Source organism: Porites lutea, chromosome 3 (genome assembly GCF_958299795.1).
Source record: "Porites lutea chromosome 3, jaPorLute2.1, whole genome shotgun sequence".
In the NCBI taxonomy this organism is placed as follows: domain Eukaryota; kingdom Metazoa; phylum Cnidaria; class Anthozoa; order Scleractinia; family Poritidae; genus Porites; species Porites lutea.
In genome coordinates this window covers 31,946,961-31,961,704 of record NC_133203.1, presented here as the reverse complement: position 1 = coordinate 31,961,704, position 14,744 = coordinate 31,946,961, and the positions used below count along the sequence as shown (strand labels likewise).

The following is a 14,744-nucleotide window of genomic DNA, read 5'->3' as shown; positions in this document are numbered from 1 at the left end:
TTAAAAGTGCTTTTTCGGTATTCCAGAATTACACCCACAGTCCTCATATTCCGAGTTATTGTCAAAGAGGTTATCCTAAAGGTCTTGCCTCAAATTCAGAGGAGGAAATGATGGCATAAATTGAAGTTACTCATCTCCTACGGAGGTAATTTCTGACGCCTTTGGGTTTGTTTATCCCTTGCTCGGCACCCTCGCAGAAAATGCGCGCGTCACACGAGATGGGACTGTTTGTGCTAAAAATAGCCCATTTGGGGAGATTTGAATTACGCGCCGTTGGACTTAGAAGGTGTAAAAAGGGAAATAGGTACAGAGCGGCAACCATTCATGAATCTCAGTTCCAAATCATTGCAAACAGCATAAACTAGAGAGTCGAACTCTCGAATAATAACTTACCTGTAAGAGTAAGTTCGGTTTGCGCTTTGGTGTTGCCAACCAGTACAGTCAACCGTGAAGTCCGTACTATAAGCAACGCCCACACTCGGTGTTACTTTGCATGTGTTATTGGGAACTGATAACAGAGATATCGTCTTAAACGTTGTCTCATTGAGACTCGAATAGTTTTTCTTGCCGTTCACTTCAATCGATGCATTTATCTTATAATCGGTATTCCTCTCTAGCAAATATTCTTCTCTACCACGCAGAACTATGTTCGGATTATTCCGAGGTGTTTCTATTCGCTTATCTAAGTCTGTGACTTCTTTCCAATAATGGCTTCCATCAGTAGGGATAAGTTGGAATAAATGCCACTCGTAGAGTGTAATGTTTTGGCAGAGATGTCCAGTACAGTGTAATTCTACGATCGTTCGTTTGCCTGGATCAACTGCGGTGGGGCCACAGTTATAAATGCAACTGAGAATAAAAGTAATAATAGATAAAACAACTTTAAGGGCAACAGCATGAAGTACAACTGTAAAATTACTTAGCAATAAAGAAATAAATGGTGTATCGACGCCCGCCAGTAATCGTTTGACACGTTTTGAACATCCAGCAGGTAAGCCCTTTCGTCCCAGTTGCTGCAATTGATGTGTTGATTTAAGAGAAATGCGAGAGAGTTTTGGACTCTGGATTCTACGCCGGGGATTCCGGATTTCCAGCTACCGGATTCTTGTTTCTTTATCAGTGGAACATGGAGTCCGGATACCATTCTTATATAGGGATCCGGATTCCTTAGGCTGTACTCCGGATTCCAAAGACCTAGATTTCGAATTCCATAAGAAAAATCTTTCGGATTCCTCATTCCCGATTCCACAAGCAAAAAGTCCTGGATTCCGGGATCCTGATTTTCTTATTGAATCGGCTTGTAGATAGTTTTCACTGTCACGCAACAAAAAAATAAATTGGAAACCGTCCAGTGGAAGAAGACAAGAAAATGAAATGTTATAAAAGACTACTTTCTAAACAATTTTCCAGGTCTCAGGTCTTTGTGGCCCACAGTTTATTTGTCAAAACGTTGCACGCACCTTTGTACAGCTTTTTATGGAGAGGCCATATTGGTGTACAGTTTTGGTGCACCAATATGGCCGCCGGAAATCAACAAAAATATCTTGAGTTCCTTTTTTCTATAAAAGCTCTTTCTTTTCATTCGAGAACTAGGATACGTGCGCATAAAAATACCTTCTAATGCTTGAAATGGTAATACTGCTGAAAATCAAGAGGAGAGACTTTTTTTCAACGAGACAGCGTTCCTATTTGGGTGTCACGCACTGTGAAAACTTGGAAGTTCAAATTGCTGTATTTTCGAAATGAAACAAGCTACGGGAATGGAAACTTGTACAGAGATTTACTTTTTGTTTATCTTCAACCTAGTGTAACTACGAATTCGTAAAACCTCGCTATTTTGACTTTAAAATTTGATGACGTCACTGTGAAAACCATCTATTCGCTTCATCCTGTTGCTATAGTCAACAGTTTGCTGGTCAGAATACAGCTTACCTAATAAAAAATTTGGTTTCCAAATTAATGGTCAGTTGATGACTGGCGTTAAATGTTTTCTGACCACTTGTAATAATCAGCTCAAACACATATGTCTGTCCCTCCTCCATCTTGTCCACATTAACGACTAGAAGATTTGTTGTAACGTTTAGTATTAAGTTTGTGCGCACATTTGGACGATCAGCACTATAATACGGAGCAGAAAATGTTTCATAAATTCGCCTGCAGAGCCAGGTAAAGTAGAGTTGTCCTCCTTGCTGTGGGTTATACGACAACGATCCATTTAGAGTAATATTCCCCTCTCCTTTACTTGCGTATGACGATCCAAAAATGCTTGCGTTTGGTGGATCACGTTTGACGCGAAGGTAACCATAATCGTATCCGATGATCCTGTTTTGTAGACGACTTCTGAAAAGATAACTTACGTAGAAGAAGACATCTTTTTCCAGGCTTCGCTTTACTTTAACAGAGTTTTTAGACATGTTTAACGGATAAGCAAGGAATTTTTCAAAGAGTTTTGAAGGTTCGTAAACTTTAATGATATGCCATTGTCTTGATGTTGCTGATAAGCTACAGTTTAAGCGGCTGAAACTCGCAGTAAACGGAACTCGCTGCTCTCCGGGCATATATAAGTTCAAATACAAATCCTGTAGGTCCTTGGTCAGGTTAAGGTTTACGTATACAAGAGGACATGTGCAGTTCTCTAGAATTGAAACAAAATAAACTTATTTAATATTTAAAGAAATGTATACCAGAGGACCTCAATGGGGTGGTAGCTTTGACGGTTATTTTTTTTTTCAGTTTTGACGGCTTGATGTTAAGTTTTGGAGCGTTTGACAGCTGACGGTTATTTTTAATGTAAATATTAACTTCTGTATTAACTTAATTCTATTAACACTAACTGTTGTGGTTTAGAACTCGTCTTGGCCTTTCACTTATATCTTTTCGAAATATTTTTAGATAAAAGCAGGTTGAAAGACTGGATAGGGTGGTTTTGAGAACATGAAAACTAGTTTTGCAGTTTTTCTTCAGGAGCCGGAGTGCCGTGAAGATCAATGAGGGATGCGAAATACTTTGAGGATTTTTGACGGTTAATCCTAACCTGCATTTTTGACGTTTGACGGCAAAAAAAAAAAAATCTTCTCTGACGGTTGACGGTTAATTTTAAATCCATTTGGCGGCCGACGGTAAACCCCATTGAGACCTTCTTACAAGGACCAGTATCTTACTACGTGGTCATTAGCTATTGAGTATTAGTTATTACGATACTACTTAGCAATTAGTATATGCGATAGGACTACATGGTGTCCAATTTGAAAAAAATTACAAAAATTCCGAAGACAGCTAAAATTTTCCTGATTTGGCTTTCAGATGACTTTTTTTTTTTTTGCAATAATTATTTCCAAATTTGACAAGCATGCATCCCACTTAACTACTTTTATATAGCTCGTTAGTTAATCCAGATTTGATAACAGGTTATGGAACTAGCTCCCGGACATTTAGGTTGTGGGTATGATAAAAACAGGATATGGATAAGTAACATATTCGATTGTTGCTGTTACCTGTGTCCACTATCTCCAGGAGACTATCATTAAACAGGTGTACCATAGTTTTTCGAAACTTTATTTCTGCTATCAACTTATCCTTCACCGAACAGTTTGTAGTGAACACTATTATATCTGCCATGAGCTCCACCAAATAGGGTCTCTCAGAGCGTCTTGTCTGGGCACTAGGAAAATAAAAGACTGCTTTGAGAATATATTTCGTTCTTAAGTGTACAAAAGCATTAACTTCTACACAATGAACCCAACTTCGTATGAAAAATTAATAACTGCGCTTTTCACAAACATGCGAATTCTGAAGTTCAAAAGCCAACTGATGATTGCGTTTTTCGCTGCCGTCAATCATCTTAACGAACCTCTTAGGAAACAAAACTTTACTTTAACGGGTTCAAAAGGTCAAGGTTTGTGATTTGTGATTGGTGGATTTGGATCCGTTTTGTGTGTTTCTGTGTTTCAAGGTTCGTTGCTTGTGATTGTAATTATGATTGACGGCAGCGAAAAACGCAATTTTGAAGGCGACTTTTGAACTTTAGAGTTCGCATGTTTGTGGAAAGCGCAGTAAGGAAAATGTAACGAAAGTCTAAAAGAAAACGAACGATGACCTAGTAGATGCATTAGATGCTCAATTAGCTAAACTAGCCAAACAAGTTAAACTTGATGACCGCATCGGTAAATTAGCTTAAAGACCACAAGCCCAATTTCCAAGACCACTCTAGCTAAAAAGATCGTCGATGAAATAGACACTTCTATCATCAGCAGCACGTGAATCAGTCAGTGGAAGAACACGTTCAGCTAGCGTCTTGAAATGGTTCAACGCCTTGGAAAATAAAGAAACGCTCTCATTCATAGCGGAGCTCCACGCGCGCGCGAAGCGCGCGTGGACGGAGCCCCATAGCTAAGGAAATGTGGTAATCTACCCATCCGAGAAAATTTGGTAATCACGTGACCGTACGACCGTCGGTCCGCACCACAGGGAAACCAATGTTTACTCTCACACTTTCTTGCTAATTTGGGAGCCCAATAGAAAACTAATTGCACATCAATGTTGTGATCAATTGACAGCTGTCAAAACAAGATATCCGCTGACCAGTATCACCTGACCGTAGCGCGGGCTCAAGTGTCGACCCATTTGAAGTTATTCGCTGACAAATTACCAGTTTCAAATGATCGCAGGCTCAGGTCTATTTTTCCAATGATTCATATGAAATATGTTGTGTTTATGTCACTATGGCCCCGCACTGTCAAGATTTTTATTTCAAACTGACCTCGGACGCGAAAATTCAGCCACTTTTTTAAAAATAAAGGCGGGGAAGACCTTTTCTTACCATGGTCACGCGTTGTTCACGCTCTACGTCCAATTTTTGTACTCTGATTGGTCAAAATTTGACAGATGAGTTCATGCGGAAAATTTATGCAGCATCTTGAAAGTTGTTTACTTTGACAGCTAAAGCTGACAGAGTTTTGTGTCAACTTGTGATGTTTTTAACTGTCTTTTTCCAATACAGCTGCTATCAAGAGTCTTCTGTTATCCATGGCTGGTTTGTTTATTGGGTTTTTGGTTGAGAAATGCGTCGCTTGTCAAAATTGGGTAATCCGATTTCGGATGGCATCGTTTTCGTCTTTCACCTTGCTCAATGCGTAAGAGGGTTTAAAAGTCTCAAGCAACTATGGCCTTCCTTGAGATCTTTCAGGAGCTGAATCTCGAATGGTAAGCCTGAGTAATTATTGCATTTGATGTTTGTTTTTGTTATATCTAATTTCATGAAGTCGAGCACAGTTTATGCGGCAAGTTTTTGCACGTTTGTTTACGATTTGAGTCAATGATCTAATCTAGTGTCAGGTTTGATATAACTTTAAAAGGCCTTCAGATATATTTTCTCACGGCAAAATTAATATAAAGAAAAACGTTCCGAAGAATATTTAGTTATAAATTTGGCTGTAGAAAGAAAACTTTGAGTGATTTTCTTGCTTCGAGGAGTTCATCTTTGAAAAAAAAAAAAAACAAACACCGAGAGGCCGGCTTAAAGTAAAACAAAATAAACTTAAGCTTAAGCTTTAAGCTTAAACTGCTCAGGATTTTTAGAGACACTTTAATACTTGTCTTCGTGAATAAAAATTGTTGTCTCTTTAAATGTTTTACCGAATTATATTTCTTTTATTGATTGTTAGTAGTCTCTCTTGCAATTTTAATCGCTTGTCCGTGGTGTTTGTTTTCATCGTTCATGAACATCGCTTGCAGGAGTACTTGGAAATGTCGCGCGTATCAAACGCTTTATAAGATTACACATCGTTATAACTGGAACCATTAAATAACAAAAAATAATGATAATAAATTCGTTATTATGTTGAAGCGTATCTCCATTAACGTTCATTCAAAAATTCGACCACACTGACAGCTCGCACTAAAAATGAGAACCGGCTGGCCGTATGGGTGATTTTGGAAATTTTTTGAACGGTTTCGCTAAAAGCCCAAGAGTGATCGTCCTGAACATTGAAAAATTGTGAAATGCCGTATTCTGCCCGAGGTCTGTATGATGAAAAATACTGTTTCACCTCAGATGTGATGTATAAAAAGTATAAAAGGTTGGTTTACACACACCCTCAGATTTGTTGGCAAGAATTTGTAAAGTAAACCTGTCGAACGCAAAAAAATGCGGCCTGATTTGTTTTCCAAGAATTTGTTTTCGAGGCCTAATCTACTGTGATCAAGAGCCATTATGGCTCTTCAATGTGATAGAAGATGTTTCCTATTTTTTGGGTGTACATACATGTATATTTGGGCTATCAACTCGATGTAAGATGTTTCACTCTAAAATAACTTATCCTTTCCCTCGAAAGTCACATGAATGTGCCCTTAAGTTAACTGATTTGTGGATTGCAAGTTTATTGTTTGATTTAAAATATAAATAAATTTATGGGAGCTTCGCTTTTAGCCCTGGCTAAATCTATATATTATGCTTTGATGTATCTGATTTCTACCCCTCAATAAATAAGAAGTTTCTCTCCAATAGCGTTGGACTTTGCTCATAATTTTCGACCCATTAGTAAACATGAGTGTGACATCATCATACACGAGAAGCGTTCATTGCTATTTAGCGGTGATCACCCATGGGAGAAAAAATTGACGTAACCATGGGATCCTTTGATGGAGCCGAGACGTGTGAGTTGGTTGGATGCTACTTGTTGTCTTTACCGAAAAATATGGCCAAAACATCGGGCTATACCGTGATGACGGATTGGCAGCTTTCAAAGAAAAGAATACAGACAACTAAACACACAGTGAACTTCTATTAGTTTCTTTCAGTAAATTGATTTAATTCACTTAGCCCTAAAATTCAGAATGCCTCTAGTATTGCTTTGTTTAATTCTAAACTTAAGTCATTTTTTCTTGGTACACTTTAGCTCTCTAATGCTTGTGTGTAGTCTTTCGCTTTTTTTCTCGTTTATTCTTGCATTTTTTTCCTCACCTTTTCTTTCACGTTTTTGCTCTTACACGTTCAGCCTTTTCTATTTTTATCCTATTTAATGATTATTTTCTATGTTGCAAACAAATTGTATGTACTTAGAGTTAAATTGCCGATGTCAGTATGGTAATTATTAATTCGATAACATAATTTTAAAAGGTGGTCCGATACACAAGCCTTGTGGCCATGTAAGTTCAATGAAACAGGAATATATCTCATATTGGCAAAACACCCTTCAACATTCTCAAAAACTTGATTTTTATAGATCTTTTAAAACCGATCATACCTCCTATAGTTACTTAGACTTAACAAGAGGAACGGCTGGGAGAAGGGCTTTAGTAAAACTACAAATAAGCAATTACAAACTAATGATAGAAATAGGCAAATACAATCAAACTACGAAGGATAATAGGCATTGTCCTTTTTGTGGATGTATTGTAATAGAAGACGATTTTCACTTTCTTTTTCATTGCCCTACATACTCTTTTTCATTGCCCTACATACTCTATGAATACTCAGTTACCTATGAACGGTTTGATTGATGAACTGATGAACTCTCCTAATTACTTTATCAATATAAAATTCATAAAATATATTTCAGCTTATTTTGATGTTCGTGACAAATTATTATCAAAGTAACGTAATTGCCCTGTGTTGTAATTTTGATTCCTAAACATAGCTTTTGCAATACCGTATGTGCTTGTATGGTCAAGCAAATAAAGCTCGTCGTTGTTGTTCGCGTCCTTGGGCTCCCTTGCCTCATCTTTTATTTAAAATTTAGTATGTATATTCTGTGTTTTTTGGCAAAATGATAATAAAAACAATAATAAAGACACGAGGGAAGAAGATTTAGAACTCGACCACATTACTATTAGTTAGGCTCGATCTCCCAAGTTAAGTATTTGTGTGAGCCCGTTTACCAGAACATGTACAGCGGCTCATAATGAACCCTACACGACGCATTACGGCTAATACCACAACAGTATAGAGGGTCTTCACTCACGTGGCCAGCATTTATGCAAATTCATTGGAACAAAAGAAATCGTAACGTTTGCATAAGAAAAGAGTTCAACTCCCACAGGATTGGTTTGGAACCCCCAAAATGGCCGCCGTTTCATTGTTTTGGGACACCAATATGGCCGCCGTGACGTCATGTGAAAACACTCTCTGATACAGCAACAGCCAATGACGAAACTATCTTCTAAGCCGCAAAAAAGCATTCATCTTAGCGTAAAGATTAGCAATGAAAACACAAATGCAACAATTCTTGTTTTGAAACAGAGGTTAACAGAAAAAACACTGTTCGCTTGCTCAACAGAGCAGGTGTTTTTTTTTACCCGGAGCTCCCGAAAAAAAGGCAAACAAACAAACATACAAACAAAAAAAAACAAAAACAAAAAACTACAGTCAAAAGCAAAGCACAAAACACATACACACAAAACGTCGAGAAGCCGACCCACCCCTTTCCTCTTTTAGAACCCCCCTTCCCCTAAAATTTCCGTTGCCTTTCCGCGTGGGGTTAGTAAGGCGGGTGAAAGCCATTTAAGAGCGGATGTCAGTAAATATCGACCAAAGGTCTACAAAAGTGAAAAATCGAAAATTCTCAAAAAAATTCACAAAGTAGCACTAGGTAAGCTATTAACACAAATGTAATTTTTACTTCGATCCGATAATTATTTTCCACGTACGGGGGGGTTATTGGTTTCGCGGCTCTCGGAACGGCTTCTCCAGGCCCGAGACCATGTGTCACAAAAAAATCGTTTTAAAATTCAAATCCATTGTAATGTGGACAACAAATAACTTATTCAGAAGAGTACTTAATTGCACACATTCTAAGTGGTGATTTACTCAGTTTGAACGAACGTGTAATATTTTGGAGATTTTTCATTATTTTCAATATTTTGAACGTTTTCGTTCAATGAAAAAAAGGCAAATTTCAAAGCCCAAAATCGTCGACTGGTACCTCGATTTCAGTAAGAAGTCTTATACCACGTTAAAGAGCGTTATCTCTTCTTTCAAAATCTGTTTTCAAAACTACGGGCAACTGAAAAGAAAATGTTTCAGGCCAAAAAATACTAGTAGTACTTTTCTGAAATTTGAGCTTTCCAGACTCAGCGGGTCGATGCTAAAAACTCAGAAAAATGCAATAAGAAATCAGTTTGAGCAACAGTGATTTAACGTTATCAGCTATCAGAAACTAACATGTGTTTATCGAGCGATCTGATAAAATTTAAAGCCGTTTTCCAATAAGAAAAGCAGAGTTTAGCCATCTTCTGCTACCAAACGCACGAGTGACGTAAGGTTGTCAAAGGGCAAAGCACAATAATAAACTTCAAAAAGCACAACGTTTCTGCGTTCAGGAATTAGACTTTAGCGGACAGAAAATTGCCTACGAGTGTATGTTTCATACCTTAGCATGGGTTTCCTAGATACTGGAAATAAAAAAACATCAAGGACAGCATCGGCAAGAGCATCTTCGGCTGCTCTCAAACGACGGAGATTGCGTTACTTTTCACAGATTGACCGCTTACCACCTGTTTTTGGGCTCGCATTTTGACGGAACGCTTGCCCCGAGAGGCGCGCGGCACGGATCTGAACTATTCTTCATGCATTGAGCTGAATTTATCGGAAATATGCCACCACCAACAACAACATGAGCTTTTTTCGGGTATTTGTCGTTTTTTATGCGAAAAGTTCGGGTAAGCAGATTCTCGCAAAAACCATTTGGCTTAAAAAATGTATTTAAAAGCCCACCCTGGATTTGAGGCAAAAAGTATTTCCTCGAAATAAGCTAAAAATACCCAATTCACGCGGTGAAGAAATGGATGATTATGGAAGGATTATCGAATTCTTGCCTAACCTGAGGGATTTCCCGTGATGTAGGATTAGGGCTAGGAAAAAAGGCCCATAACCTGCTGCTGTCGTTGTGAATTTCCTCAAGATCAAAAATTTAAGTAACAACCGAAAACAACAGCTTAAAGGAGGTGCACACACCTTGAACTAGCCAGGGAAAAGGGGCTTCTGATTGAGCTAAACTGTCATTGATGCACGGTGCAATTAGGTAGACCTGTTACTACCCCCCGCGCAACCACATGGGGAGTACTTTGAAGCGGTCCTGTTGGGGACTTTCGGGGTAGGGGGCGGGGCAAATAGAACATAACTTCTCTTTGTTTTTGTGAAGTACATCATTTCTCGCACGGTTGACAAGGTGACGGCGGACTCCGTACCTTTGGAAAGGCCCTTTTGAAACATGTCCTGGCAACATGGCAGGGCATCACGAAATTAACGTCAACACCTTGAATCAACTCCATGAACAAGGAGAGGCGATAAGTCCCATCTTAAAAGATGCTTGATGTCTAGACGTGAATAGTCTGTCCACAGTCATTTTTCATTTTGTATTTCGGGACCATTTGACAGCGTACGAGTGAACCGGAGTGCAGTAACGAGCCCTAAGCCCACCCCATTGCCCTTGCGGTCAATAAATCATCGCGTTTTTCATTTTGTTTATGCGCGTTCGAGAACCTCCAAAGGGAATATTGAGGGTCTTTGTACTGTTGCAGTTTATTTTACCGACAAAAAAGAACAAAACAAAGCAAAAGACAAGTATACAGAAACACGCAGAAGCAATGTGGTGAGGAAGCGCAAAAAGAAACCATAAGGCTTAGGTCATCCCCTTTTCGTTCGTTTGGCGTCGAATAGGTTTCCTGGTTTTGGGCGGGTCGGTCGGTGGGGTGAAAAAAAAAATGACAAGAAATCTGAGAACGGGAGGCCTGAAACACCAGCATCAATGCCGTGGAGACTGAAAACAACAAGACATGGTCACCAAATCGACACAAACTCAATATGGCGGAAAATTTGATGGTCAATTTCATAAAAAAGGCCCAAAAAGGGTAAAAAGCAAAGAGGATACACCACCGAACGTTTTATCGGCCTCGAAATGATGTTATAATGCTAATTTTTTAGATTAAAAGAATTAATCTAAGTCCAAAAAAAATAAACCTTGTCGTTTCTTTTTCTTGCTTTTTTTAAAAATGCCAAAAAAAACTGGGTCTTTTGGACGACACTAAACGAAGAAAAAATTAATATAGGTATTAAGCTCCCTTAAAGTATAAAAGTATAAGTTTACAAGGACAGGATCGAACGTATACTGAGTAACTAAATGATAAAAATTTGATCAAAATTAAATGAAAGGCTAAGAGCCTAAGCGCTGTCTGATAACGAAACGGTAAACAAGAAGTGCTGCCTCTCATTTAAAAGAGACGTGAAATACAGAGCGGACCACATCCTGAACTCCCGCGAAAACCGCAAGAGAGGAACGCTCAGGGCTAAGGAGACTAAACAGGGGCGTAGCTACTTGTACGCACGGTTTGCACGTGCGTACCCGAAAACGTTGAAGAAAAAAATAGAATGAAATAAACATAACTAAAAAAATCGGTTTCCAGAGAAGCGACGACATTAATCGGAGAACAGAATCTTGGATGATTTATTTATATAGCAAGCTTGATGATGTAAAGCGTGAACGCGTTGTTTTCTCCACGACCTGTCTTCGGAGTAGACGAGGTAGGGCACAATTATGTCAATGTGTGGTGCTTTTGTCGGTCAAACATAATTTGACAAAAAGGGGTAAAAAGAGCCATTTGTAAACTAAAGTCGGAGGTACTACAAGCTTGATTTTTAATAGCTGAATCAATGATAAACGGTTGACGTCAATGAACAAAACGAGCCGACAGAATTAAAGAATTTTAGAGGTTGTGTCATTTCATAAACAGCAAAAATGCTTTTGCTTACAACCGTTAACCCCACCTTTAATAAAGGCACCTTAAAAAAATGTTGAGATTTGGGGTGGGGGGGGGGGGGAGGGGAGGGGGGAAGAGGATGTAGAAAAAGTTGGGCGTACCTCCGGAAAAATCCTCACTACGCACCTGCTAAAGCCTGAAACTGAACAACAGGAGTCTTGACGAAACGTCCTCAGTTATCACCTGTCCGGGGTCGTACTTTCAAGGAAACGCTGATCAAGAATCACTCATGTCGGAATGAAAACTCCTCTTAGCTTCCAGCGAAAAAAAGGAGTGACAACGGTGGTAAGCGGTCGTTCTGTGAAATGTAACGAAATCTTTGCCGTTTACGATCTTTCGGCGCTTGGATTTGAAACGTTGGGTAGTACTTGGTGTAAGACTGCCCGAAATGTCCCGGGCCACCGCCCATACTGTTAGTACTGTAGTAGTACCTATGGTACCCGCAGGAGCTGCGTAGTACCTGTAGTAGCTGTAGTAGCCCTGTAGTACCTGTAGTAGCCGTAATAGCTGTAGTAGCTGTAGTACCTGTAGTACATGTAGTAGTAGTTGTAGTACCGGTAGTAGCTGTAGTAACTGTAGTAGCTGTAGTACCTGTAGTAGTTGTAGTACCTGTTGTAGCTGTACTAGCTGTAGTAGCCCTGTAGTACCTGTAGTAGCCCTGTAGTACCTGTAGTAGCTGTAGTACCTGTAGTACCTATAGTACGTGTAGTAGCTGTAGTACGTGTAGTAGCCGTAGTACCTGTAGTAGCTATAGTACCTGTAGTACCTGTAGTAGCTGTAGTACCTGTAGTAGCTGTAGTACCTATAGTAGCTGTAGTAGCTGTAGTACCTGTAGTAGCTGTAGTAGCTGTAGTAGCTGTAGTAGCTGTAGTACCTATAGTACCAGTAGTAGCTGGAGTAGCTGTAGTACCTGTAGTAGCTGTAGTAGCTGTAGTAGCTGTAGTAGCTGTAGTACCTATAGTACCTGTAGTAGCTGTAGTACCTGTAGTAGTAGTTGTAGTAGCTGTAGTAGCTGTAGTAGCTGTAGTAGCTGTAGTAGTTGTAGTACCTGTAGTAGGTGTAGTAGCTGTAGTAGCTGTAGTACCTGTAGTACCTGTAGTACGTGTAGTACCTGTAGTACCTGTAGTAGCTGTAGTACGTGTAGTACCTGTAGTAGGTGTAGTACCAGTAGTAGCTGGAGTAGCTGTAGTAGCTGTAGTAGCTGTAGTAGCTGTAGTAGCTGTAGTAGCTGTAGTAGCTGTAGTAGCTGTAGTACCTATAGTACCTGTAGTAGCTGTAGTACCTGTAGTAGTAGTTGTAGTAGCTGTAGTAGCTGTAGTAGCTGTAGTAGCTGTAGTAGCTGTAGTAGCTGTAGTAGCTGTAGTAGTTGTAGTACCTGTAGTAGGTGTAGTACCTGTAGTAGGTGTAGTACCTGTAGTACTTGTAGTACCTGTAGTACCTGTAGTACCTGTAGTAGCTGTAGTACGTGTAGTACCTGTAGTAAGTGTAGTACCTGTAGTAGTTGTAATAGCTGTAGTACCTGTAGTAGCTGTAGTACGTGTAGTACCTGTAGTAGGTGTAGTACCTGTAGTAGGTGTAGTAGCTGTAGTACGTGTAGTAGCTGTAGTACGTGTAGTAGCTGTAGTACGTGTAGTAGCTGTAGTAGGTGTAGTACCTGTAGTAGGTGTAGTACCTGTAGTAGTTGTAGTACCCGTAGTAGGTGTAGTACCTGTAGTACCTGTAGTAGCTGTAGTACCTGTAGTAGCCGTAGTACCTGTAGTAGGTGTAGTACCTGTAGTAGGCGTAGTAGCTGTAGTACGTGTAGTACCTGTAGTAGGTGTAGTAGCTGTAGTACCTGTAGTAGCTGTAGTAGCTGTAGTACCTGTAGTAGCTGTAGTACCTATAGTACCTGTAGTACCTGTAGTACCTGTAGTAGCTGTAGTAGCTGTAGTACGTGTAGTAGCTGTAGTACGTGTAGTAGCTGTAGTACGTGTAGTACTTGTAGTAGGTGTGGTACCTGTAGCAGGTGTAGTACCTGTAGCAGGTGTAGTAGCTGTAGTATCTGTAGTAGGTGTAGTAGCTGTAGTAGCTGTAGTAGGTGTAGTACCTGTAGTACTTGTAGTATCTGTAGTACGTGTAGTAGGTGTAGTAGCTGTAGTAGGTTTAATAGGTGTAGTACCCGTAGTACCTGTAGTATCTGTAGCAGTTGTAGTAGCTGTGGTATCTGGAGTAGCTGTAGCAGCCTTAGTAGGGGCGTCCAGTGGTGTAAGGAATTGTAAAGATTCCTTTCTACCTTCCAGCAAATTTTCCAAGCATTTATATCGACTAGTCTCACTTTAGTCAATCGACCAAACTTGGATAATTATTAGGCGTAAGGCAGTGAAACCGAGTCCATACTCAAAGGGATTGATATAAACTAATGGGCGAGAGAATATATAGAATATAAACGTGGGTATGTGAGTCCTGAATGGAACCTTCTACAAAGTACAAAAGACGATTTGCACAAGCTTATGAAAGGAACATCAAGGTTCACACACATTTGATGAAGTTAGTGATATATAGGAATATTTTCTAGCTTTTATATTTTTACGCGGCCTATCTTGTTCTTACGACTGTGGTGTCCCATGCTCAATTGCACAAAATTGACCCGGCGAGGCTACCAGGGGCACCCAAGGACAATTTTCTGATAAATATCTGTTCGGAGAAGCAAATATTGCCAAGAATTTGCTTTTGCTTGAGAAAGACTAAAAATTCCTAGATGGACCTTCCATTCATTTACAATTTTCGATGCTTTATACCTAATAAATTCTAGTATTCGGAAGCAGACACGACAGTTCTTAATAAACTTAATCTTCATACCGCATCCCAAATTCTTGACACAATCATATTCACTGGATATCCCCCATGTTAAGGGGTAAGGTAAGGGTAAGGTAAGGTAAGGTAAGGTAAGGGAGATGTGCACCGAGCAAGATTTTAAAAGTGGGATAGTTCCCCAATAGAAAAAAAAATCA

At 39.5% G+C, this 14,744-nt stretch overlaps 1 protein-coding gene across 1 annotated transcript in view; it reads right to left on the bottom strand.

Annotated features, from left to right (window-relative positions):
• Nucleotides 1-389: 389 nt before the first annotated feature.
• LOC140932162 (uncharacterized) overlaps nt 390-14,744 on the bottom strand; it is a 62,982-nt gene continuing 48,627 nt past the window's right edge. The window contains exons 14-16 of the mRNA XM_073381806.1: nt 3,495-3,661; nt 1,933-2,635; nt 390-849 (exon numbers count right to left, since the gene is read on the bottom strand). Coding sequence (XP_073237907.1) covers nt 390-849; nt 1,933-2,635; nt 3,495-3,661 — 1,330 coding nt within the window. The remainder of the gene's footprint in view (nt 850-1,932; nt 2,636-3,494; nt 3,662-14,744) is intronic.